This window comes from Neopelma chrysocephalum, unplaced genomic scaffold, assembly GCF_003984885.1.
Source record: "Neopelma chrysocephalum unplaced genomic scaffold, ASM398488v2 Primary Assembly neopelma1_96, whole genome shotgun sequence".
Taxonomy (NCBI): Eukaryota; Metazoa; Chordata; class Aves; order Passeriformes; family Pipridae; genus Neopelma; species Neopelma chrysocephalum.
In genome coordinates, this window is record NW_020897759.1 from 1,277,042 (window position 1) to 1,303,945 (window position 26,904).

Genomic DNA, 26,904 nt, shown 5'->3' on the forward strand with positions numbered 1-26,904 from the left:
TGTGGACAGGCGGCACGACCGCCATCTTGTGGGCAGGTGGCCCCCGGGGTGTGCTGAGGCCTTGCGGGGGGGGGGGGGGCTGCACCTCCTGGCCACGGGAACAAGGCTGGAAAAGATCTCTGAAATCACTGAGTTGCAAGACCTGCTGTAAATTACGTACCATCATTCCTCGATTCAGCAGTTCCAGTTTGTTGTAGAGCACTGGCTTCAAGCGGGTGAGATCTCTTGCCTGGGCTTGGCTGTGCACCCACGTCCTCTCAGCCCCTCAGGGGACGTGCCCATCTGCAGCAATCCCACCACTAAAACCCAGACTCTTCCAAACCCTTCCCAGAGGCTCTTGATGCTCCAGTACACACCCTGGTCCCTCACCAAACACCTATGGAGCTGCTCCTAAGGGTGACCCAATACTCGCAGTGCCCAACACACACAGTTCTCACTGTATCAATAAACTCTGCCTAAATCACAGAAGAATTTAAGTAGCAAAGAACCACCAGCATTTACCAACCCACACAAGATTTGTACCATTCAGTTGCAAATTCCGAGCAGGCTCCACTCTCCCCTCTGCCTTCTTTATGGTTCTTAACTGATGTTTCAGTATCTCGCTACAACTTCTCCATACGAGATTTTGGATTTAAGAACGTAGCAAGCTGTCAATACCTATATATTAATGTATAAGCATAAGGTAGCCTCTTATAAAATGAAGATTTACAAAATCTTCTGGAAGATTTTAAAAATCACATCTATCTTGCATGCTGTATACCATAAACCCACTACGAGTGTAATTATATATAATTAGTTGTGTGTTTGTAAACCCAACAGCTTAATCATGTTTAATTAACCACATTGTAATTGGAACATTCGATAGTTAAAAATGTTGTCTTGCTAAACTGATGAACACCTGGAACACGCAATTACTTTCACCACCAATAAATTAACTTTAACTAAAATCTGTCATTAGTAATTATTTTCCTTCCTTCCCGGTAGACCACTAGGATTAGAGATAATAAATAGCCAAATCAGATCCATAGCAATTTGTTAAGACCACAACTGCAGGAGCCCTCCTTCTGCCAATTTTACTTTTCTGTAATATATTCTTCAGCAGAGATTACTAACTGCTGCATAAGTCATTGCTTTCCCTTGTTTTTTTATTTCCAAAACTCATTTTTATCAGGGGCTTGGTTGTTGGGGGGGGAGAGGGTGTCACGGGAGGAAGGGTTGGCTTTGTTCTTAAGAACTACCAGGTCAAATGTACCAAGTTACCTCCAAGTGAGGAGCAGGGAGAAAGGCTCAGCCCCTTACTCAGACCCCTCACAGAGGGTCTGGCTGCTGGTTTGCCAGCAGGTCTTAGCACAAGTAAAAAATGGGCACACGCCGAGGGAATATCTTCACACAAGCACTTGGAGCCATTTGCTTACCCATTTCAAGGCACACAGACACATAAAAATGAGAGGCCTTAGAAAAGTGTCCACTTAGAAAAATAACTGGAACATTTTCAGGAAAAGAGAAACCAGACAACACAAAACATATAGCATTAAACTGCAGAGTGTATTATCTGTAGGTCAAGCACTCCTATTCACTGTCATTATTCCTGATCATTGGCATCTGCTGTGGAACCAAGAGGCAGCAAATCTAAAACGATGAAAGGAAATAAACACAATGCAACGACAGACTGCTCAACTGTCATATCACAGCCTTGAAATCACAGGATCAGGAGGCCTTAAAAAAGGACTAGACATTTGTACAAACAAGAACATACACCATCATAAGGATTTAATAACGGTTTGAAGCCGATACCATACTCTGGAGCTGAGCTGGTACAGGGAGCTGGGGGTACCATTACTGCTCCCAGGCTTCTTGCAGCAAATCCAGAGCCAGCTCCCACTGAATATTGACACCAACATCTATAAACCTGACCAACCACAAGATACAGGACAGTGAAAAGAAAGAGCAATTTCTTTCAATCCGGATGTATCTGGAGCAGCTTCATTTTGTGTACACAGATTCTAGTTTCCTTAGGTGAGCCAGAAATATATTGCAGTCTCTTCTTTTGCACACTGGTACAGAGAAATGAGAATTCAATCAGGCCCTACATCACTGTGGATGGGATAGTAGGGAATAGGCAGAGGCAGAAATTATGTTAGGCTGTGACAAACAAGAAATGAGGTGTTGCAGATGCAGAATCTCTGAGTTAAAAACCCCCCACATAATCACTAGTTCTTCGCAGAGCCTTTCAACACAATGTTGGCAGTACTGATACCTGGCAGACAAACACCAGTATAGAAATTTTCAGCCCAAGTGACAGAAGTTGTTGAACAAATTCCTTGACCAGTCAATTCAACTTACTTGTTATTAGCATGACCAGGTTGCTATTCCATTACCTAGGCAGTGTTTCACACACAGTTTGCCTGTAGCTGTACATATGTCCACTATTTTCACAGATTTAACTCTAATGGAAGGATTGCATCTCCTAAAATTGTCTCTAGGAAATTGTACATCTCCTGTAGCAAGTGATATAACAAAAGATGAACTATCAAATGAACTGCTGCTAACACACAGCATGGAAAAAAAATCAGATCTCTTGCATGCTGTAATACATGATACAGGTATTTGCCTCAAGCAAACTAAAAACTGAATGGCAGAACCAGCTGATAGTCTGAAAAGTTTACCTCCTCCTTTCTCTACTGCTTAGGTGCAAGAGCGTTAATCAACAGAGCAAAGGATTATTTGTACTTCACTGAGATTAAAAAGGGTAAATGCTAAAAATGAATCCATAGCCTTCACTTCAAGCAATAACACAGAGTGCTTCAATAAAGGAGGAAACAGCTTTGATGGAACATCAAATGGGATAATGAAAAAGATCACTGAGATGAGCTTGACATGAATATTGGGCAAAATTTCCTTTCAGGAAAAGGGAACTCAAGCCCTGCCTTTATACCTGACCTGATTTTTAACACAGTGTGTGTGGGGAGAGGGGGTCTATATAACTGGCTGATGACAAAAGAAAGCAGCAGCTATTTGCCAGCCAGGAAAATGTAGATTCAGCTGAATCCCTGATGCTTCTCCAGGATCAGTCAGCCACCAGGAGGGCTGGGGAACGACAGAATGTGCAACAAAAAAACAAAAGATAGCATGAACTGAAGGAGTAGTGGAAAAATAATTTTCCATTATCCTCCAGTAATTTTTCCATTACTTTTCCATTTATAATTGATATTCTTCCTCTGACAAGGGGAAAACTGGGGCTTAAGCAAACCCAACCAAGAATTAAAGGATAAATATTGCCTAATGACAGGCAAATGGCATTAAAACGTAGGTGGCATAAATGAATGTTGAAGCTTTGCCCCTGCTCAGCAGCACCCAAGTCAGAAAAGAATCCCAGCATTCCTCAGGGAAAAATACAGCAATATTAAAGGTGAAACACAGAGAGGAGTGAAAGAGCTGAAATCAGCTCAGACTTTATTTCTGGACAACTTGTGAACATCACAGATGTATTTAAGGACAGCCAATGTTTGGGGTTTTTTTTAGTACCTTGAGATTTGCAGCTGAAACATGAAAAAAATCCAGAAAGTAGCAGAACTTTCTCAAATGCTGGGATAAAGATTTCAAATCAGTTTAAAAACAGATAAAGAAAGAAAAGCAATTTCACAATCAAGTACTAAAGCACTGAAGACATTGTTTTAACACAGAAACAGATGAACAGTGCAGATGCAACATTACAATCAAATTTCGACACACAAATAAAGCACAGGGGAAGAGCCAAAAGTGGTATTTAAGGATGGAGATTGTGACCCAATGTGTATCATTAAGCCACTTGAATTAATTCAGCTCCCTTTGTTCTTTTTACAGAGAAGTGGAAAATCAACAGATAATGGTCCCACACTGAGTAAAGAATTAGGGCATTCCCCCCCAAAAAAATGCTTTGTCTTCATTAAACATAATGAGAAAAAGAGTTGCTCTACATGAAGAACTTTGAGTTGTACAAAGTCAAAGCTTTAAGGGGAGATATCTACCCAAAAAAACTCTCAGTTATTTGACCAAAGTGCTGCCTTTTTCCAATTTGCTGTGACAAATACAGTAAGGAATAACATATGGTTGGTGTGTCACACATACCTTATAAGACATAATGCACTGGTTATATTAGTCCAACAAAGTATTTCTAATTATTTCTTTATTTCTAAATATATAATTGGAAAAACGCTTTTTTTCCTCCAAATACCATCTTTTCATACTGCAATAGCAAAATGCAGCAAGGATATTTAAATTAAAATGGTAAATAAGGTGTTAAATTGAAGGGAAACTGTATGAAGCAAAACCAGAAGTTGATGTTTCCGTCCATATTTATTTTTTTTGTATCTTGGAGACAAAGTATCAAAGCAGCTTCCACACTGGGCTAACCTCCTAAAAAGAGCTCCAGGTACCAGGAGTCGTGCCAGGGCTGCTGGAAAGATCATTAACATCTTTGGGGACACACAGTGTTATGGTCATCAATCCAACGCATTCACAGGAGTCACCCCAGGCAAAGAATTCATTAATTCCAGGTCAAATAAAGCAGATATAACCATGTTAAAAATGCAAATTATCTTTGTTTCCCATTTTTCACATAATGTTGAATAAAAGGAAGAGGAAAAATGCACTGATGCAGTGCAGGAGGGAGAAATACACTCCCACCACATGGTGGTACCCCTATGATCCTCCTGTTCCAAAGTTGAGTCTCTGTTTTGGGAATACAACTTGATATCATTCTATTTCTTATTAAATTTTATTTCCTGTAATAAAAAAATTGAAGTCAACAGTAACAAAACTTGGTCTTTATCATACCCCTGCTGACCCTTTTATCCTTTGAAGAGGTACAATCAGTCACTATGGTTATAAATGTTAATGCAATGGAAGGTGTTAATATTAGTCAGGGAAAAAAAAAAATCACAAACTCCATTCTAATCCTCATGAAAGTGAATTAATAAATAAATGATCAGAAGATAAAAGTTTGGAGCACATTCCATAAACTGTTTGTCATCAAGCTTCATCCCTGAGGGTTAAGGAAATGCACGTTATCCACTCGTATGTCAACATTATCTAAACATTGTTCTGACCACCACCTGATCTTCACCTCTCAGGGTCCTGATCAGGCTTCTGGAAAAGCACACGTGGGCACAGCACAGATTTTGGTGGGTGTAAAAATGCACACACACTTCCAGAGGTGCTCAAACTATTCTTTAACTATGGAACTTCTCAATATACAGTGGCCCAGCAGTAACCTTTTGCTATCAACACATTAGATAAAGGGCCAAAATCAAAACAATACAAGTATTCTTCAAAAGAGCCTGGGTAAACATCCTGGAAAAAGCAGCACTCACAATACAGATGTTAAAATAATTGTCTTTTTAATAACAAAATTGTGTTTGCCATAAAAAAACCCTGTAACAGTTGTGATGCATCTATTCCAACGTAAATATATTAACTGTTAACCAAACACCGTTCCCTTGCAGGAAGAATTTCCAACTGATATGTGAAATATACGGGATTATATATTACTACACACATTATACAATATATAACTCATGTTCAATAATTTCTCATTCCACATGTACAGCTAGAACTTAATAACCTTTGTCTAAAAGGTTACTCATCCTCTCCTTTAAATGCACCTCTTCAAGTCCTGACAATTTTTTCAATATAGTACTATTTTTCATTTAAGGCATCTTCTCCAACAAAAACTTGCTGTCTCCCACAACAGAATCTATTTATTCTCCTTTCAGATCTCCTGCTCAGGTTTCTTATGCTAGATGTAAGGCCAACAACCCACACAGATCTTTGGTCTCTTCACACTGTGAGGTATACACTGTAGTCTAGAGGCAAAAAACCTGTAGAGAAAATTAGCATATACAGGATGCTGCTCCTTTTCACATTTCCAGCTTGACAGAATATATAAGGCCATCTAAATTTTAAATTATACATCACTTCAATTACAACATCATAGCTTCATCTGAAGCTGGCAATTACGTCTTGTAAAATAAATTAATACTTCACTTCAAGAAGCTGTAGAGAAGTCCAAACCTCTGAAGTGGGCTTTTGTTAAGTCATTAAATTAATGCACAGATTTGTCAGCTCTTTCCACACAAGCTTTGATCAACTCCTTCCATCTTCTCAGTGTGCCTCCACACAGAGCTGTTCAACATGCTACAAACAGCATTATACATGAGTCCTGGAATGTTTCCTGTCAGACACAGGGAGCAGCACTTTGCCCTTCAGCTGTTACAGCACCTTCTCAATGGAGGCTTCGTTTTCCACCAGACAGGCCTCAAACTCAAGTGTTTTCTTCTAACTGCTTTGCCTGTCAGACAGAAGAGAAATAATTACTGAAAAATGTTTTACATGTCTTCTTTGCCTTGTCCTATATTTCATAGCCTAATATTAAAGGTGAAAACCAGAATTCATTGATTTTTTTAAACATTAGAAATGAAGTGGTATTTGAAAAGCTCAGAAGCTGTTGGGTTTTTTTTCTAGTTCAACTGAATGCCATATTACTCTGTATTAGGCATAGAAAGAGAGCAGAATAGCGTGTGCATTATAATTAAACTGATTAAGTACAATAATTACCAGATAATTAACAAGATAGCATAGAAAGAAAACACATAAGAAAACCACATGTTCTTTTACTTCTACACTAAGCCTGCTTAATTCTAAGATAACAATTCCTTTCTTATAGAAATTCCCCCCTACCCCTCCCTTTTAAGACTAATTCTTTTGGGAAACCATTCCCAAACTGAGGGGATATACTTTACATTTTCTATTCTATTACCTGTTGAATCAAACAAAAATTTCATTTCCCACTTCAGAAGTTTCGTTTAGTGCATATCAACAACAGGAAAACACTTTAAATGGCTTTAACCCAGGAGACTAATGAAGGATAAAACACTTCCTCAGATATGTATTAATAGTAGATTATATTCCACTATAAACATGACAAAAAGGCACAATCCAATATATAAAAAATACGCTTAGTTGTTCTCCTGTAAAAGCACAGGAATGTTACTGAAAGTATTATGGCTGATTATTTCAGACTGTCTTTCTAAAAATCTGTTTTCCTTTAAAGAAACAAAATCATATTCATTTATACATAATGTAAGACCTACAGATGAATGTTGTGGAGCCTTTTTATCCTTAAGAGCCAAGGAATAAATTTAATCTCCACTGAATGCAGGAGAAGGATGGCTCTAAAAACTTCATGCACATGTTTGTTAATGCACAGTCTGACCAAGACGCAGGTCCGCCATAGTTCACATAACATAGAGGGGAAAATAATGCAAAGGTACCATAAAAAAAAAAATTTAATTACTCCGCCTCTTCATTTTTAAGCACTTGGTATCTGGGACTCTGGAGGTCGTCGATGCTCTCAGTAATTGGTTTATTTAGTGTTTCTGGCAGAAGGAGAGTCAGGAATCCTGCAGACAGTCCTGTGATTCCAAACACCACGAACGGTACAGAAGGACTGAGAGACTTCTGAAATTAAAAACCCACAGTAAAAACCCAGCATTCTCACCTGCTCTCAAAAAGCACAAACTGCAGTCAAAACCAAAAGACTACAACTTGTCACTCCAGCAGTTTGTGCAATTATCCATATTCTGGTAGAGGAAAGAAACCCAATAAATGCCATTTCACAGAAACAGCTTCATATGAAAGCTTTGTTTACATGTCTAAGAAAACTCAGATACTGAGTGAGCCTTAGCAGTACCAAAGGCATTACATGGCAACCATTTCACTCACAGATGAAATAGTGACAAAATAAAACATTAGACTATTTCCAAAAATGATAAAATACTAGGTATTTTTAAGCATTATTGAAATTTAGTGAACGCTATTTAATTTTTCATAAAACCAAATTTTTTTTCCAAGGAATACAGGTGGACACGATACCAAAATCAGTAAAGTGCTTTTGAGAGAATTTAATAAATCTGAATTACATAAAAAAGTTGAAAATAATCTTACCATAGATGGTACAAACGGAGCCAAAATGCCCCCAAATCTGCAAGACATGGAGCAGACACCCAAGCCAGCATTTCTGTTTTGAACAAAGGATGCAAAGTTTGTACTTTCAGAATACACAACTGAATCATGCATGAACATGTGGTAGCAGTGTCTGAGCCAACTTATAAATATATATTTTAAGTTATCAATAATCTTGAATTTAAATAAAGTTTTTAAAGACCTCCAGTGGTTACTCCAAAGACTTTCCTCAACAGGGTGCAGGTAAGGTAAAATCACACACTTTCAAATGCTCCCAAAACCACCCTGTTGTGCAACCAATCCTTCAATCAACCAACAAAGAGAGAGGCTTTCCAACCTGCCCCCTAAGGCAATTTAATTGGGCATCCCTGAATGGGGAATGATTTCAAAATGTGGCAGGATCTTCAGAGAGAAGATGCTGGATCTTATCTCCAGCTCAGGCTGCAGCAGCTTCTCCTCTGCCACCTCAGGGTGCACAGATGAAAAATCAGTGTTTACCTCCAAACAGAAAATAACTCTCTGCCAGTGAGAAGCCTGAAAACATCTGGCCAGATGTGTCACTACAGGAGCTGCTGAATTCTGTGCTCCCTTCGATTTTCAGACAAGTTTAAAATAATCTCATCCAGGCTGTGATAATCATGGCTTAGAACAGCAGGATCCTCTTGAAAGGAAAGTTAAAAGGTCTTCAGAGTCTTTCATTTCCTGACCAATTGCAAAAACTCTTCAACCTCTGTGTCATTCCCAAATACAGGATTTAACAGCCCTTCAGAGATGGGTGTTGGCATCAGTCACCAGTGAGATGGTAACAACAAGGTCATGGTGGCTGTTCTCTCTGCATCGCTTGGTTCCTTCCTCTCATTCATCATCATCCTCAGTCTCGCTGCTGAGCTGAGCTGTTCCTGTTCACCCTTTTTTCCCTCCTGCTCACCCTTTTCCTCCTCCAAAGACAGAAAGACAGTGACAGGATTAAGGACGAGGAGGAGAGTGGTGACACAGGTCACTGGTAACCCAATATCACCCACCTGCATGTCTCTTCCTAATGGCCCTTTGCCAGGTGAAGGGAAACAGGTGGAAGGAGCTGATGAGAGGCCAGTGACTTTGGAGTAAAATAAACAGAAAAGGCAACCTTTTCTCTCATCAAGTCCTCTTGGGAAAAGGAAAACAGCAACCCACGTTTCCTCACGTTTAGGCCACATTAACCCAAACCCCACAAGACAAGGCCAAGCACCTCCCTTGCCAACAAAATCCCTGCATGATGGGACACACCAGTCTGTGTGTAAACCATTCCTTTGGAAGCATCCTTCCCACAGACCCCAAGCCTGTCCATGCCCAGAGGTTTTCTGGCTTCTTAACTTTCTGCTGAGAGGAAATATGGTAAAACGTGATCCTAAATGCAAATTGTATCATTGCCATTCCAATGCAAAATGAAAGCAGTTATTAAAAGACCCAAGGATAGTTTTCCCACTGGGAAAATAATCAAATAGCTTAATAATTACTGAAAATAAGCAAAAAAAGCTATTCTAGGCAGTCCAATTGCTCCACTCTGATTTCACCCAAGACACACAAGGATGTCATCATTTTGCAACCACTTTCTCATGAAAAAAAAACCACGGAGTTTTTACATCTATATTACTGGAGCTATGATTACAATTTGTTCCCAAAGATAACCTTCCTCTTTGTCCAAAATGCAACAGCAGTGAAATTTTTTATTTTTAATTTTTTTTTGTTCCCCAGCAGGTATTTTAATGACACATCAAAAAGGAAAAAAAGGCAAAAAAGCCCCAAGCCCAAAGACTCCCCAGCCTGCAGCACTGCCCTGTTTATACCACGAGGTGTATTTGTCACTGCTGCATGTACCAGTCAACTTAAAAGAGAGGCCTAATAGTTCTCATACTTGAAATAGTAAGTTTAAATACAGAGCAGTAATATTGAAGTCATTTAATTTTTCTGCAAAACATCCATCTGAAAAAAAAAAGGCAAAAAAATAGTTATCCCACCTCCCCTGTCTTTGAATGTGTACATCTCTCATCCCAGGACTGATCCAGGAGCACTACAAAGCTCTGCAGAGACCACCAGGTGGTGCTGATGTTTTGCTTTAAATTCAACACTCACCCATCACACCACTTCTCTTGCAGAAACTATAATATTTGCAGTTAAAAGTACCAGAGATTTATCAAATGTTTTTAAACGTATAAATTGTCACATGTCAGGAACGTTCATATGGCTTAATGTATCAGTTTGTCACATTACTAATAAAGTTACTATATTTTTAACTGTCTTTCTCCTTGCATTTTCTCCACTGGTGGTCTGTGAATTTGCCATATAAAGTACTTTTTTTTGCCAGAATATTAGTGCAGATTCTCTTTTTATTATTCCTAATGACAAATACTTAGTTTCATACACCCAGAGATGCTGCTGTAATTCCTGCTAGGTATGAGCTGTCACATACTTGGCACCAGACATCAACAGGACTTAAGGAGACAGTGTAGCATGAAAACACAGCAAAACAAGCAGAAGTTGATAAATTAAAAACATTTTCAGATTTAATTTTCTTGATTCTTAACTCCTGAAAAGTAGAGGGGACAGGGAAACAAACAAACAAAAATCAAACGTGCTCAAAAAAAAAAAAAAAGGAAAACAACGAGGGTCTGAAGTTTGGATGGGGAGAATGCAAACAATCCCCACATCCTGCAGTCAGCGTGCCTGGGACTTGCACAGTCAACCTAAACCTGTGCCAAGAGCCACAAGCTCAGTATCTACAAGCAGTCACTCCACTTCCATCCTCATCAGTGGTACTGCAGAAGCTGCATCCACAGTCCAGCTTTTATGGCTCCCTAACGTGGTAATTTATGAACCTTGATAGAAAAAAAGAAAAGCCAATCCAAGGAGTCCCCCAACTTTTCTGTTTGTTTTTTCATTTCCGCCCAAAGCCCTGGATTCAAGGGATTTCTGTCACCATCCTAACTAACTACAGCCACATCTACCAGCTGTGACACCTTCCTACTCCATATCACCTTTCAACTTTCCTGCTCTCTCTAAACTGGGCCCAGTTTGAGCACATTTGCAGTTACTATTCTTAATCGACTCGTGCAAAGTGGCTCAAAGTCTGAACATGTACTTGGAGCACATTCAGAAAATCACATGGGACCAACACGGGGGTGAGAAGAACAAGAATGTGTATTATGTTTTCCTATCTCAGATTTATCTTAGGACAACAGGAGAGTAACTTCACAGAGAGTTAGTAAGAACTATAAAAATAAATTAAGGTTTTTAGCTGTACACCATTAATTAAATGGTGTAGAGCAAATGACTGTCATATAGATACTATTAAAACGGGCTGCATTATAAATACTTAATTAAATAACAAAGATATAGAAAAGCACTTGCTTTCCAGCAGGCAAACAAAGTCATATGGCAGATGTAAGTACACAGAAGGACTGTAAGTAGTCCTTACTGCACAATCTGCATTTATTATTAAGGTAGCACACACTTCCATCACATCATTGCATTTGGGTTTGCTCCCTGTAATTGTACTCCCAAAAATCAATAGTAGAAGTGATAAACACGTCACCAAGCACTGCAGCACAAGAAACTGGTTTTCATGGTTTTGCTCTGGATTCAGACCAAAAGCAAATTTCCCCAAACAGCCTGGAAAAGTGCATTGGTGCAAAACGTGTGACTACTTGGAGAAGCCCTTTCCAGCCCTGGCAAGCTGCCTTACTTACAGAAAGAACTCATACAGTTATTTCAGGTATAAATAATTACAGATAAATGCTAAAGCACACCAGCAATCCTGAGCATGGAAAACAATTTCATTTACCCAGAAGCTCTGCTAAATTACCTCAGCACTGTTGGATACAGCTCAGATGTATAAATATACAGGATGTTGAAAGCAGCACTGACCATCATTTTTCCACAGAGAGCTAACAAAGTGGGACCCAGGAGGAGACCTTTCAGGAAAGAGAAAACAGGATGTAAGTATGAACAGTCTCTTTTCTTATCCTTTTTTTTTTTTTTACACAAATATCTCGTTTGGAGACTGTCACAAAAAGCAGTGTTTAATCCATACATTTTTCAACTACGAGCACAAAAGCAGTATTTCAGCTCTTCCCCACCAAGCTATTTTCCTAAGCTAGCTTAAGAAAATTGTATTTAGGACAAAGGAAATCAGATCCTTTGTTTGTTTGTTTGGAAACTGTCAAACTATCACATGTCTAAAGGAAGGGCTGCTGCTTCCAGCTCTGCAGTCAGAACATCTTCCCAGGTAACTGCGTCCTTTGACAAGCACAGACAACACACCCTCCTTGACTAATTTATTAGATTAAAACCATGAAACTTGATTCACCTCAACAGTTTATTTGCTCCCCAAGGACACTCTGTTGGGACTTAAAATTGTGACAGCTCTGTAATTGGAAAGAACAAATGCTAATGCATTTACTAAGTTTACTGAGTTTACTAAGAGACTGAGTTTAGGTGGCCAAACTGAAGTGGACATCTTTTAGAGTCCAAAAGAAACCTGGCTTTCATTAACCTGATTTTGGTTATGGTTATGTTTGCACCATATGTTTTAATAAAAAGAGAATTTAATACTTTTCAGATGAAAAAAGAACAAATATTCTGATTAGTTGTATTTCAGGTTCCCTTCCTTAGCACTGAGTTCAGCATTTTTGATTTGGATCAAATGATGTTCATTAAGTCACGGGAAACTCTGATTACTTCTCAATTGCTTTTCTTTTAGTTTTGCTCATGAGTACTTTCAGTATAATTCATATGATCCAGTCAGATTCCATTTCAACTGATGAAGAAATTCATCTGTATGTAAACTGAAATCCAGAAACTTGATTTAATTTCTTTAAGTGTGATGCATTTTTGTACTTATTTCTGTAATTCATGCAAAACAGATGTAACGTTCTCACCCAAGTTCTCCTTTTACTCAGGAAGAACTGGAATATTACACACAGTTGCCAGATGGAAAGGTGTGAAGTTGGTCCTCCCGGTGCTATTATGTAGATTCATCCTCTGTCAGTCACCTCCATGAGTAAAAGTTCATTTGAGCAGGACTTTTGAGACTAAAGGAGTCTATAAACTTACTTCAGACAAAGTACCCACCATGAAAGGGTCGTTCTCAGCACAAAATACTCAACATTAACAAGAGCTGAGGTAAAATCAATTTAAAGAACTGCAAATTCTCTTTCCTGCTGCAGTGGAAAGCATATCAAGGAAAGCCACAAAAAGGTATTATGCCCTGAGCACAAACAGATAAATCTCAATGAAAGCTAAAATCCAGTTACCCCTAGACTGGGAGTCTCCTTTGCTTGCTGCAGTATAAAGCAGACACAAAATGCAGATGTCTTTCTGCTCTACAGCAGCTTTTGAAAGAAAATAGTATTACAGTTCCATTGCCCCTCCACTGCCACTCTCCCTCACCATCTTCCAGTCTGATACACAAACTAATTGATGAATTTTAAGTGATAAGGAAAGAGGGAGCTGAGGGTTACATCAGTCTTTACTTAACCACTGGCAGAATTATAGTCTCCAATTCAATACACATCTTTAATATCAGAAATGCTCTTGGCTTATTCCACAGGGGAAATCACTCGGATCAGATTCTCATTCACAAGTTAGCAGAGTTATTTAGAAATCAAGAAAAGGTTACAGACATGAGAGGCAGGTGCCCAACATCTCATTAAAATCTTAAATCCCTTGTAATAAAATCAAGGATCTTATCAATCACTCAGAAGAACAGAGACTTAGACAAATAGTAATAGTAATGGGAGGGTCAGACTGGAGCTGCAGCAATCCTTTTTTCATCCAAAGTGACTCATCTTCATCATGCTTGGAACCAAATTTCTTTCTTCTGAACTGACACAGATCACTCTGGGCGAAGAGCCAGTTTTACTTTCACCAGTGCCAAGTCAGATGTTTTAATGGGATTAAAGACAAATCAACTGGAAAAGGCAGAAGACTTCCTGTAAATAAGGAACTCTTCAGGAATTATTACCCTATCCTAATTAGCCCCTACTGCTTTTCTATCATTTTGTTTTAAAATTCATAAAGAGAAGCACAAAGAGCAAACTTGTTGGAATAAAGGAAGACACTGCCTCAATAAAAGGAGCAACAAAACGTCTGAGGACTTGAATTAATACAAGTTGGCATATTAGATTATGGGACATTTTCTCTCTGTCTGCTTTTCTTCCTGAGCCTTTTCTCAGATCAATTAGAACTGGATGCCAGACAGCATTTATATCTGTTAAGGATAAACACAGCCTATGGAAGACTACTTTGGGATCACAGAGCTGGTGCTCTCAGTCAGAACACTGTTAAGGCTGAAGCATTTCTACTGACGGGATGTTAAGAAAAACACAAGCAGAGAGCAGCCACTTCTACCTGTTAGTGTCATACAGACCTAAGTTTTCAGTAGCTAAAATAACTACTAGTATAGAAAAAAATGTACTTGAAATGGAAATAAAATTGAAAAGACAAAACCGAACATTTTGTGAACGTCACTGACAATGTCAGAGAAAAACACATCTTTTGAGAAGAGAAATACATGTGATGATGCTCCACTGTTACCACAAGCTATCCTCACAACTGCATAACACAGCAATACCCAGCTGAGTCTGACAAAGGCAGCAAGCTTCCTGCCATCCCTATGGCTTCCATACTGCAATTCTGACTTCCATTTCTAATTCTCAAGTACAAAATTATTTTTTTAAAGCTTTTTAGTGGTTTGGGTGGTTTTTAATGATGAATTGAACTTCTAATTCCGGAAAATGTCAGTTTTTTATTTCTGTAAATATCACATGCCATCAAAACCATTGTAAAATTAAGCTTGGCACCTTCCACTGTCAAGATTCAAACCAAGATTACACTGCACAGGGGTCTAGCTATGAAATCCGGTACTTTAAGGTGAACTGCTTAATAGTGATCAATGAATGCAGGGTCAGTATCTGAGACAGAATGGGACAGCTTGGGCTGGCCTTCAGAGAGCCAAGGGCTTACAGCCAGGCCAACTTAGTCAACTAACACAGTCAAATTATGCCTGCAAGGAGTTAAAAGGAATATAGACAAGACCCTGTCTCCCTGACCAGCCCCCAAAAGAGAAGAGAGGGGTGTAAATGGATAGGGCACTAGGCCCTCATACACTCGGTCACAAAGTGTCCATCAAGCTGTTCTGTCAGCTTTTATCCCAAATTCTGCTTTGCCAGCAGCACACACTTACCAGCATTTGTTGGTAAAAACATGATAAATACACAGGCAAGTCCTGCAAATGTCAGAAAACACGTCATAGTTTTACGTCTTCCAGACCTGGAAGGAAAAGAGCACCCGGGTAAAGATGGAAACAAGGCCCTCCAGTGTTTTTCAGTTTGTCTGCAAATTACCAAAGTACTGAAGTACACAGCAGCATAAGTAACAGCTCCAAATCTATTGTACCTTGGTCAGTGCTTCAAATCTTGTGGTTTTTTGCCACTGACCTCAGTGAGACCAAAGTATCGTTACAAAGACACTGAATGTGCAGGTTACATGAAACCCTGAGGAGCCCTGGGTTGTCAGGGAAAAAAGCACCCACACAAAGGATGGCCTCCAAGCAACTGAAAAGTATGAAAATACAGACATGGATCATCCATGCCTTCCTGAAAATTGAACAGCTCTCACTTCAAAGTTCTCTTAGAAAAGATTAAGTAAAAATGAACAATGTTGAAAACTGCTTTCAACTGCAGTTGGTAGGCACTACAAAACCATGTTATTCAGAATGAAATATGTAAGAGAGATGTATAACCTATAGGTACTTAAATAACTAGGCTACTCACTTCTTTCCATAAAGACCAAAATTTTTTAATAACATTAATCATTGAAGAGCTTATCTCCGGAGTAATGTAAGATCTGAACAAAACTAAAAAAGTGAAGATGTAGAAAACCAGTCTCATTTCTGTATCAAGTGAAGAAATCCCTACAGCAGAGTAAATCCCCAAAGAATCAACACTGTTTAGAAAAAGTGAGGTATCTGACTGAGAAAAACGTTAATATTTTTCTAGGGTATCTACAAATACTTGCAGAGAAGTAGGAAATAAGTTTTTCTTACCAGGATTTCTCAATGAAAAACATGCAGAGAGGAAATGCTGGAACTTCTACAAGACCAGAAAGAGCCACGTTTAAATAGAGATTTCCTCTTAATTCACCAGCATTTAAAGTTAGTCCATAGTACACAAAGCTGCAGACATACCTAAAAATAACCAGAAAAGTTATATTATTAACAGAACTAGTCTTTAGGACTAAGAAAGCATTTGAAAGGTAAATTATGCCAAGTTATGGATTAGCTATATTGAGGTACATGGTAGGAGGAGAACTCTTAGATCCTCCTGGAAGGGAAACAAGGCAACGAGAAAAGCTCCTATTTAATTACAGTAACTTACTGAAAAACAAGTGCTTTTATACATGCACAGCATAACTTCCAGAATTTTTTTTTTGCTCAGCTTTTTTCCTAGGTTATTTAGCACATCTAAGCAGCTGATGCTTCCCTGTTGCACAGCAGCCCTGTATGATCCCACTCCAAGAGCTCTGTGCACTGTTTCTTAACAGGGTTTCAGACAGAAACACAGTGACCTCTCCTTCCAAAAGCTAAGAATGCCCCTGGTGTGGTTCCTCATCACTGTAATTACTTACATTTACCTACCAGCAACTGAAGAGATCAGATCCCAGATGCTTCTGGGAAGGTCCTCCTTAGCAGATATTCCTGATGTTTCTCCCACATCCTGCACATCTCTGCTTACCACACACATCAAACTACTCATCCACATCCTGGCAGTCATCTCAAATGACATTGAACTTTAAAAATGAAACTTGCCCTTGGAATTTTGGAAGAGCTGCCCCTCCAACAGATTTTAGCTCAAGCCGATATGGAACAGCTGCTGCTGTAACAACCAACCCAACACCATCCTCTCCCAGAACATCCAGAGGTTCTCTCTGCACTGTCAGTAACTGCTCACAGATTATGTCACATCCTCCTGCAGGATGATTTTTTTCTTTCCCAAGTTGTACCACTTTTCAAGACAGCACCTAATATAAATCTGTGCAACCTGTATTTTTATCTTGCTCACAATTTTCCTGCACTAAACCTGCGAAATGTAATTTCAGGCTCTTAACTCTTCTTCTTAATCCAGATCTCTGTGGCTGCCTAATCCGTGCAGCCCTTTTCTTCCCAAGACTGGTTCAAACACACATCCTCTCAGTAATTTTGTGCTTCAGCTTCTCATTTCACTCTGTGTAAATATTATGTTCTCACCAGATTATTCCTTAGTAGGTTTCGAAGCAGTTTTTAAGTAACATATTGAAAATAAAACACAACAGCAACAATAACAGAACGGCAACCTTGCAACACGTCACTTCACAGGATTATTGTCTACCATCAACTGACACTTTTATGACACATTGATGTTCTGCACTTTTTAAAGGTACTATTTTTTAGAGAAAAGGATGAAAATGTTCATTACTTCCTCGTGTCTGATTCACCCCCAACACCTCAGCACCTCGCTGTCACCCACCAGATGTACATCAGAAGGATGGTTCGCCACCGAAGGACCGGGTGTTTCACCAAGTTCAGGATTCCAGGTGCCGACTCATCCTTCCTCAAAGTTCCTGCACTTGGTTTCAATTTTAGATTTAATCTTTCCTTTCCATTACAAAGGGCAATATATTGCAACACGTCTTCAGCTTCTGCTGTTTTCCCTTGGGAGTACAGCCACCGTGGAGATTCCGGGAGCAGGCTAACAGGAGGGAACAGAAGAGCAACAATGACAAGTTCATTCACTGCTCTAAAGTCAATCTTACTATTTTGCAAACCAATACTTGGAAAAACATACCAATACAAAATTCAGAGGAACACATTATAGTTGCACTGTTCTGCATATTCAGTTCCAGGCAGCCTTGTGATAATACAGTTAAACCTCACAGATGGATCCCTGGGAGATGCCTGACAATGCACTCAGTCATGTTAGAAAAGTTTACATCTCATTCTTGACTGCTGCTGAACTGACTTCTTAGGCAATGCTACAATAGCATGGCCAAGGAAGCATCTCAAACCTCTACTTTTGGAACATCCTGGACAAAACCTGGTTTTCACAAAGTTTATTTCAAGCTTCTCCACTACAGGAAGGGCTCTGAGTTGGAGCAGAGAGACAAGTAAAGAAACTTGACTGGGCAATTAATTGTCAGGTTCCAGTACCAGCTCATCACTGCTCACATAAGTTTTAAATCTCTTACTCCCAAGTATAATCAGAGTATCCTGGCTTTCCACAACTTCAGTTCATTATTCCAGCTTTTCTTTTCCCTCTGTGGCAGCTTTTATATGAGCCGTAAAATAAGGAATGGAATATTTTTAACTGAACATTTATTTTCTCTGGTACTCTTAACAGATATTACATCCTACAACCAAACTAAACTTTCATTACTTCGGAGGATCCCAATATTTTTAGGTTTTGGGGAAGTAATTCCACTCCATCAGAAACAGAACACTATAGAGGAAAACACATCATGCAGAACTTCCTTCCGCTGCCCGCAGAGTTCGTTTTCCTTGACTACAGGAAGCGAGGTGGTTTTTTTTACTGTATTCTTTAACAGAACTTAATTCAAGAGCAGACCTATCTAAACAATAATGGAAATCAGAAGAGCTTTTTCCCATCTGTGCCGTGTGCTAGACATTCCATGTATTAATGTGCAGGCAACCTACTACACTAGTCTTTTATTTCTTCTACAGTTTTAACTAGTGACCAGGAGTATACAAGGTGCATTACTTGATATGTTAAAAGAACATTTTCTAAGAACACAGCCCAGACAAAGCTAGCACCTAATTCCTTAAATACTGATGCATTTTATAATCATTTTTTTGATAACGTCAGTGTGGGAATTCTAAATAGGAGCACCCAAGCACAGCAGCGCTAGGAATAGACACAAGGAACCTCAAAAGCAAGCAGATACACAGCACATTGCACTAAAGAGGCAATTCCTAGTGCTCTCACTTAGTTCCCTTAGCATGCTAAGTCTCATGGAGAGGAACTCTACAATCCCTTCCCAAGCTCTGAAGCCCTGCCTTGGCAGAAGGCAGTGTTCCTATCCCTTGCAGATGCTCCAGTTCACAGCCTCTGGCCGGCCTTCTCTTCCCTTCCCAAGCAGATCTGTAACTGAGTTTCCTTGGACAGCTGGCACACAGCTGCTCTCTGCAGCGCTGGCCACCACAGCTGTAACAACATGCAGAAACACAAGTCTGTCTTCTGGGTAACCCCGACTTTCTGCTTCACTTCACATCCCTTCTTCCTGCACACCACCCTTTTAACTCTTGCTTGGCTCACAGAACCCTACAGAAAAGTGTCACCCTCCTTTACACCCCTCTCAAATGGTGACAAGAAGAAGGAACTGTTAATTACTGCATATTTTTTTCTTATCATGACAATGCATGTGAACCACTTACAAAGAGAGGAGGAGGAAGAAGACCCCTGGAGTGTTGGACACCAAGGCGAGGTAGCGCCACTCTCTGATACAGTAACCCAGCAAAGCAAAAACAGCAATGCCAACTGCAAATGTCACATTAGTTAATGAACCTGAAAAAAACAAGAGCAAGCCAATCACCACAGAAAACCATTGGCAAAAGAGAAAAAAATTCTTAAAGCAGAAGCCTGAAATTCCTAAATAAAACAGCAATTTTCTGAGCTATCTTTACAGCACTTGTGAACCAGCTGGCTTAAGTGTAACATGCAATCCCAATGAAGAACAGCTTTGTGTAGTGTATGGGAGGGTTGGGTTTTTTTTTTCCCCTTCAAAAAAATAAAAGAGTGGGACATAGGAGAGAGCAAGACATGAACAGGAACTTAGAGACTAAAGAGAAAACCTGAGGACAGGAGGGGAAGCACTGGGAGCAAGTGATTTATTTAGGTCTGTTAGGGAAACCTTGAATAGAAGCAGCAGGCTGGAGCAGAAATTGGAAGTTACAGAAGTACAAGGACTGAGCTCAGTACAAAACCAGCTGCCAGTCCTGGGGTTTATTACAGTAGATTTCTGATGAACAAGCATAAATAAAAGTGTTTAAAATACGGGGTCATCTGGAACGCCAAAAGCCCAGCAACAAACCTTCTGCAGTCAAACACAGGAGATCCTGTGGCCCCCAGACACTCGGAGCTGTGTCCCACAAACTCAGCTCACACCAACATCCAGACAGCTGCTCTGACACAGCTGAGCTGCATCCAGTAGCTCCCTCTCCCTCAGCCCCTCCTTCCCAACGCTGAGCACAACTGGAATAGAGCACCTAGAGCAACAAGCAGCAGGAAATGGCCCAGTTTGTCCATCCATTGGGAGGCTGGCCCAGCAGGGAGGAGGCTGGGAAGAGCAGAGAGAGACAACGGGGCAAGGGAGGAGGAAGGGCGGGAGAGAGAGAGAGAAAGCACAAGTCAGAAAAGTGAACTCAGAAGAGGAAAATTCAGTACTTAAAAAAAAGGTGAAAGGTTGTAACTAAACCACAACTGTCTCATACACCCCCGGGAGCTCAGAGAAAAAAAGTAAGAAAAACAGCAGAACGAGGCAACTGAATAAATGAGGGAGAGAAATATGCTCATCACAGACACAGAAAGACACATTTGGACCATGTTTTTCCCCATGTTGTGCCTGCCAGAAAGGCCTGAGCTACTCCACCTTTGAAACTGTCTGACATCCAAGTGTTAAACTTATTTTAAGTCTTGGCATTGGTATATGAGAAAAGGACATTTAAAAATACTGGATGGTCAGCATATTCAGCAGTGGAAAAAACATTGTCCAGGCACCAGCTCATTTTGTGGTTCACAGAGACTTCCCAGAATACCTTCCCAAGGTACCACACAGCAGAAGTTGACAGGATCTGCCAAAACATTTGTTTTCTTTTAACATAATGCAGTGTACAAATTGAGAAATTTTAGGAATCAGTGAATCAATTTGAAAACCTCAGTTTTGCTACTTATCAAACAAACTCAATCCCATCTCCCTTATTCAGGCACCTTTCCCACAGGAATGAGAACCTGGATGAATCATATCACACTCATCTGATTTATACTACAACTGACTTGACTTTGTACAAACATAAAATGTAAGGCACTGATAGAACAATATGTGTCACAGTAACAATGATTAAATATATCCCAAATCTCACCTGTAAATGACCAAAATGATTTTCCTACATATTCTTGTGTTAGGACAAAAGACACAAGAGCCATTCCACCATTCACGATTCCAACAAAAAACCGTGAAACCGCAAATATGTCATAATTCGGAGCTAAGGCTGTGACATACCCAAAAATGACATCAAAAAAGAGACCTGTAGAGACAGAATAAAATGGAATCAGTACTTCTGCTACACATCTTGAACTCCAAAACAGGGCAGGGACCACAGTGAGCAACTGACTATAACGAGTATACTTTAGTGCTCATCTCCCGTGTCTTGTGTTTGGCTTTCTGAAATCACATCATACAAAAATTACAATCATTTTCAAGGCACACACTTGAGGCCTGCAATGTCAAAGGTGACATTTCCTTCTCATTAAACAAAAAGACCCTTTGGTTGCAAAAGGGTCTGGAAAACAGAACACCAGGACAGGAAGAACCCACTCCAAAGATGTTTAGGGAAATCATTCTCCCCCTCACCCTCCAAAAACGGGCAAATTATTTTTCATTCGGAACAATATGGTTGGGCAACGTGTGGAATACTGCGCTCCAGTAGTGATGACCATGGCAAAACCAGGGTCTTTTTCATCTGCCATCGATATTCTGTGACCTCTGTGTTGCTCAGCACACTCATATTGACAATTTCAGTGCTGCTCCACCCTGGGTGACAAGCTGACACAGACCACTGACAGAGCAGGGGACCCACGAGCAGCCTCTGAGGAGGGTGGGCCAGGGGCAGGGAAGAAAAGAGATGTCATCCATGTAGAATGCTTAAGAAAAATCTTTTAACACTCCTACCTGAGATATACACTGGTTTCCTGCCCAGTTTATCTGACAAAGGGCCAAATGTGATATTTCCAATGAGCAGTCCAGCAAAAAACAGGGATGATGCAAGGCTTACTTTGTAGGCTTCTCGGTCAATTAGGTACCACTGCCAAAAAAAAAGAATACCCTTATTAAAAGTATGAACACCAAGTTGCTGCTTTCCTCAAAAATAATGAAAAATCTATCAAAATTCTTCACTTGGCATTTCCCACTTGTTGTTTTATATCCCATTAAAGTTTTATTCAAAGCTTGATAGGTAAGCCCACAGCAGCCATGTTTTTTGCTCCCTGACAGACCCTAACATCTCTCCCTCAGGAAACTTCAATGTAATATATTAAAATCTTTCAACTTAGTAAGTGCAATTAGTTGCACCCCAATTCCCAAGCTTTGGCCAGGCAGCTTACCTTAGGTTATTTAAACAAGGAGAGTCTGAACTGTTAACAGCTTATCCAGCACTGAACCAACTCAGCTGTTTCAAAGCACAGGTATTAAAAATCCTTCCTTAGCAAGAATAATGCACCTTCAGTCCTGCAGTACTCAGAGAGTTAATGCTGTGCAGCTGTGCTTCCTGAACCACGAGTGATCCCTGGTGCCCTTCCCCACCATACACATGCTGAACTCTCGAAGACAATCAGGAAGGGATTATGGAAAAATGTCCTTGTTTCATAAAAATGCCAAGAACTACTTACAGACTCACTGGTGTTTTAGTACCTCACTGCACACATGCATTTATAGCCAAACCAAAGTTAGAAATGCATCATGGGTTTCTTCACAAACTGTACTTTCTGCCTCATCCAAAAGCTAAACTGAGGCAGCACGATCAAAAATCATCAGAAGAGAAGAAAATGAACTCAGAGTGGGTTGAAATCAGAATGAAACACTATTTCCTGCTGGGGCAAGGCACACAGAGAGCTTGTGCAGCCCCTGTGCTACGGACAGGGAGAGTGAACACTCACAGAAACACACTGCTGGACTTACAAACACTGCTGACCCCACCAGCTTGGGAAAGAATCAGAAAATCCTAAGTCATTTTCCAGGAAAGGAAATAAACTAATTCAATGCAAAGCTTTACCCATAGAACTATTTCATCATTATTTGAGTATTTCAAATAGTTCAAAAAATTTTACTGGAAAATTTATTTCCAAAATAGCAGATGAGCGTCACACCGGGTAAAGACGTAGCCCCAAAACTTATGGTTTCTTAACTTTCTGAGGAGACTTCAACAATGAAATACCCCTGGGCACAAACTCTCAGGAAAATTAAAGTATAAAAATATCACTGCATGTGCTCTCCAAGGCCCAGAGCACTCCTTCTCCACTCTAGCACTCCACACCACACAGATTTCAAACTTCCAGTTCTTGTCTGCAGAGTATTTCAGGCCGATACAAGAGACCACACAACTTTATGCTCCTTTTTGCAAAAATCCACTTCTCAAGAGTAAGGGACCATTTCTACACCAAATGTAGAAGTTCCTGAACTCACTGTCCAATCCTGAACTCACCTTCCTAAGCACCATCACTTGTTAAAGCAGGGGACTGAGTTGATGCCAGAGCAAGAAGCAATTCTAACAACTGTATTTTTCATAAACTAAGCCTGAGCTATTATTTATGAATTCTTAGTTATGCCAAAATTAATTACAACAATTAGTTCCTGAAGCAGAACTCAAGAGCTGCTCTGGAGGTTTTTTGAGAACAGTTCCCCTGGCAAACCAGAACAGAACAGAGAATATTTAAGCTCCACGAAGTTTAATCTCTGACGCCAAAATAAAGAAAATAAACTTTACAGAAGCAGCTTCCTTTCTCAGGGCAGAACCAGGAAAGATTTGCTTTTGCAAACTGTTCCTTGTGCTGCTCGGTGGATGCATGTTTGTATTTCAACAAGTCTAATGTAACGAGCTGTGAAGAACGTAGCTTTTAAAAGAATGCATCCATCTATTTTATTTGCACAAAGAGAACTTGTTAAATATTTTTCAAAATCAACTATAGCTTGCCAACAAAAGTGTTGCCAATTTTGCTCTCACCAAAACAGACATCCTCTCAGCTCTTTATATCCACGTGGCAGTGTGATTTACTCACTAGACCGTTAGCAGCAAAATGCTGGTCAGCATCTAAAGATTCCATAAGAAGACTGTTAACAATACAGTTTTAAAAAACCTTAAAGTTACCAAAAGGCATGGGAACATAAATCTGTTTTAATGAATCTTGGGAATTACCACATATTTTGAAAATAGGGACACTGGCTCCTACATTTAGAAACACAGTCTTTGTTAAAATTTGTTGATTTCTGGTTATAAATTAAGAACTACCCCATATTAGGCATCTTGAAACTGAAGGATGATCTTGCTAATCAAAAAAATCTGTTTCTGACAGAGGATATGATCCAATATTGCATCATTCCTCCAGTGTCTACTCCAAGGTAAACATCACACAGTCACACTTGAGATAACAGGAAGGCAGTAAAATTTGGCACCAGCTCCACCAAGTGCTAACCTGTCTTATAGGAGTTTACTGAGAACTGCTCCAAGAATTCCATCAGCAGAACTCCAGCAGTTCAGGCCACCACTCCAGCCACCCACACAACCTCTTTTCTGGCACTGCTCAGGTCACTCGTGCCTGTCTGAGGGATTACAGCCCAGGGACCAGGGAAAAGCAAGCAGAGCCTCTTGCCTGGAATTCATAAGGCATAAGGATGAAGAATAAAGCTTCTGTCCCCCTCAGCAAACTTCAATCTGTTCCATCTCCCGCTCTCACCATACATTAAAATATCCAGGCACGTGCTGCACAAGTTCCATTTTCATATTGGTTTAATCTTTAAGATGCATCTTCTGTCGAGGAACCAATGTAACTCGTGGCCAAGCTTACATGCACAGCAGATTGTGCAGGCACGACAGACTGGACCTCTCTCAGCACTCAACAGATATTAGGAGGAGCTCATCCTAAATTCCAGCTATAAACTGTAATTAAATGATCATTCTTCATTAATAACGACTTTCTAAAACAGCTGAAGGTAAAACTGAAAATAAGTAACGTACAGAAAGTTCAACCTAAATTAATAAGTATTAGATTTACACTACGAAAACTAAACTAATAATTCAGTCACATACTTTCCGAATTAAAAACAATAATAAAGTCAAAGAGCCAAATGGTGGATTCCAAAGATTTTTAGTAGCATAAGCCAGACATTACACTAAGCCTTGCTTGGCTTTTCCACATGCCATGTCCTGCACCAGCAGCACAAATCCCAAGAAGAGAAGAACTGATTACACTGAAGGAAGTACTTGCCTCAGTGACGATGGATGTGAAGTTGCTGGCAAAACGGATGTGCTTGGCAAGCTCAGCTCTGCTCGCTGGAATTCCCTCCTGGTCTATGTGGTACCTGGGCACAGCTCCCACGAGCACAATAAGCATCGACTGGCAAGCCACGTATACCTTAAAATACAACACAATCAATCACTGACCCTGAACAATCCCAAGAGACCTGATGGAATATTGCAGACTTTTCATTAAACTAACAATTAACAATTCCCCAAAGAAAGCATCCCAAAGAAAATACAGTCAGTCTGCTGTGTCTAAATCCCCAGATGTGACCATGGAGGCTGTTGGGAGCAGCAAGTACCACCCCAGAGAGGCTGGGGCACTTCCAGTGGAAGATTCATCTTGACGCCCTCCTTCCTGGTGTGGAGTTGTTCGTTTTGTTCTTGCAGATTTTAGCCAGACATAGGAAAGGAAGATATTAAAAACTTCATTATAATTTCATAGGTGAGATTTAATACTTACTTTTTTTATACATAAAAGTTTTACTTGAATGAGTATATGTATTCATTGAGATGGGCTTCAAGATATTTTGAACATCTTCCAGGCTTTGCACATGATTTTATTTTTTCTAACTTAAAATAACATTATCCCTAAGCATATCCACATATTAGTGATTTTTAGCATGTCACCACTGATGGAAAGGTTTTGACTCCAGAATGGCTCCCTTCATTGGGCCACAAGTCTTCAGATGGTGCATTTAGCTGGATGTTGTTTTAATGGGCCATCTAATCCTGTGCTTACCTTGGACACTCTTGCAGGAACAAGTTACAAAGAAAACCATCAATCAGCACAGTCTCCCTTCCTCCCAACGGTGTTTAATTCAAAATGCAAAACTGCACTAACAGAAGGAAGCGAGAAAACTAACAGAGCGAAAAAGATAAATATTTGCCTGCTGGGGCGTGGGTACTATTTAAAGACAGCACTCTGCATGCCACTTTCAGAAGAGATTAAAATAGGAAAAAGAGAAACAGAAAATAATTGCTGTAGTTAGACTCCATTTCCCTCATCAGCAGAAGCATAAAAGGCACTCTTTAAAAAGTGAGCAAGATAAAAAGATGCGCACAGAAATAAGGAAAACACATCGTGAACTTTGACAAGTTAAGCACGCGAGACAGCACTGAGGTAAAAGAGAGGTTTGACAGGCTCCTTGGGAAAGCGCCAAATCCGTTCTGGAACGCCCACGAAATCCAAGCGGGTCTCCAAGGGGATGTTTGCCGGCACAGAACGGCGAAGGGAGGGAGGGCTCCTCCCCAGGAGCAGCGGAGCAGCGGCCGGGACCGGGACGGTCCTCAGAGGCGGAGTTGCTGGGGGGGACACGGACCGCCAGGCTCCCGCCGCGACAGCGTTTCCTGGCGGGATTCCCGAGCCCCTGCAGCCCGGGGATGTACCGGCAGCGGAGCGGGGATGGACCGGCAGCGGCACCGCCGTGCCGCCCGGGCTGTGCGAACAGAAACCAAAAGCAGCGCCCGGGGGTCCCGCCGCGCCCTCACCTGCAGCAGCACCAGCAGGGCCGTGAGGCGCCGCTGCCCGCGCCCGAACGGCCCCGCCGCCGCCAGCGCCTCCTCCACATCCAGCCCCAGCTCCA

The 26,904-nt window shown here is 40.4% G+C and overlaps 1 protein-coding gene across 4 annotated transcripts; it reads right to left on the reverse strand.

Moving 5' to 3' along the window:
- Positions 1-5,361: 5,361 nt before the first annotated feature.
- On the reverse strand, positions 5,362-26,904 carry LOC113972754 (solute carrier family 22 member 15-like). Of its 4 annotated transcripts, XM_027694134.1 has the most exons (12): positions 26,810-26,904; positions 25,287-25,433; positions 21,979-22,111; positions 21,170-21,334; positions 19,466-19,595; positions 17,544-17,765; positions 16,085-16,225; positions 15,224-15,309; positions 11,843-11,951; positions 7,984-8,056; positions 7,334-7,497; positions 5,362-6,328 (listed from the first exon to the last, which is right to left on the reverse strand). In XM_027694134.1, exons 2-12 carry the CDS (start codon positions 25,410-25,412, stop codon positions 6,316-6,318), a joined length of 1,362 nt encoding a protein of 453 aa, XP_027549935.1. In that variant the 5' UTR covers positions 25,413-25,433; positions 26,810-26,904; the 3' UTR covers positions 5,362-6,315. The 4 variants fall into 4 exon arrangements, 3 of the variants coding, with proteins under 3 accessions (XP_027549935.1, XP_027549934.1, XP_027549933.1); XR_003535990.1 differs by lacking the exons at positions 7,984-8,056; positions 26,810-26,904 and having other exon boundaries at positions 25,287-26,578; XM_027694133.1 differs by lacking the exons at positions 7,334-7,497; positions 7,984-8,056; positions 26,810-26,904 and having other exon boundaries at positions 25,287-26,578.

Bases quoted from the DNA above. Each gene is read 5' to 3' on its own strand.
- LOC113972754 (XM_027694134.1), bottom strand. From the start codon at position 25,412: ATGCTTATTGTGCTCGTGGGAGCTGTGCCCAGGTACCACATAGACCAG. The intron at 17,766-19,465 runs GTAAGTGGTTCA...CCCTCCTGTTAG, and splicing joins TTCTTCCTCCTCCTCTCTTT to CCTGCTCCCGGAATCTCCAC. The intron at 7,498-7,983 runs GTAAGATTATTT...TTTTAATTTCAG, and splicing joins CTCCGTTTGTACCATCTATG to AAGTCTCTCAGTCCTTCTGT.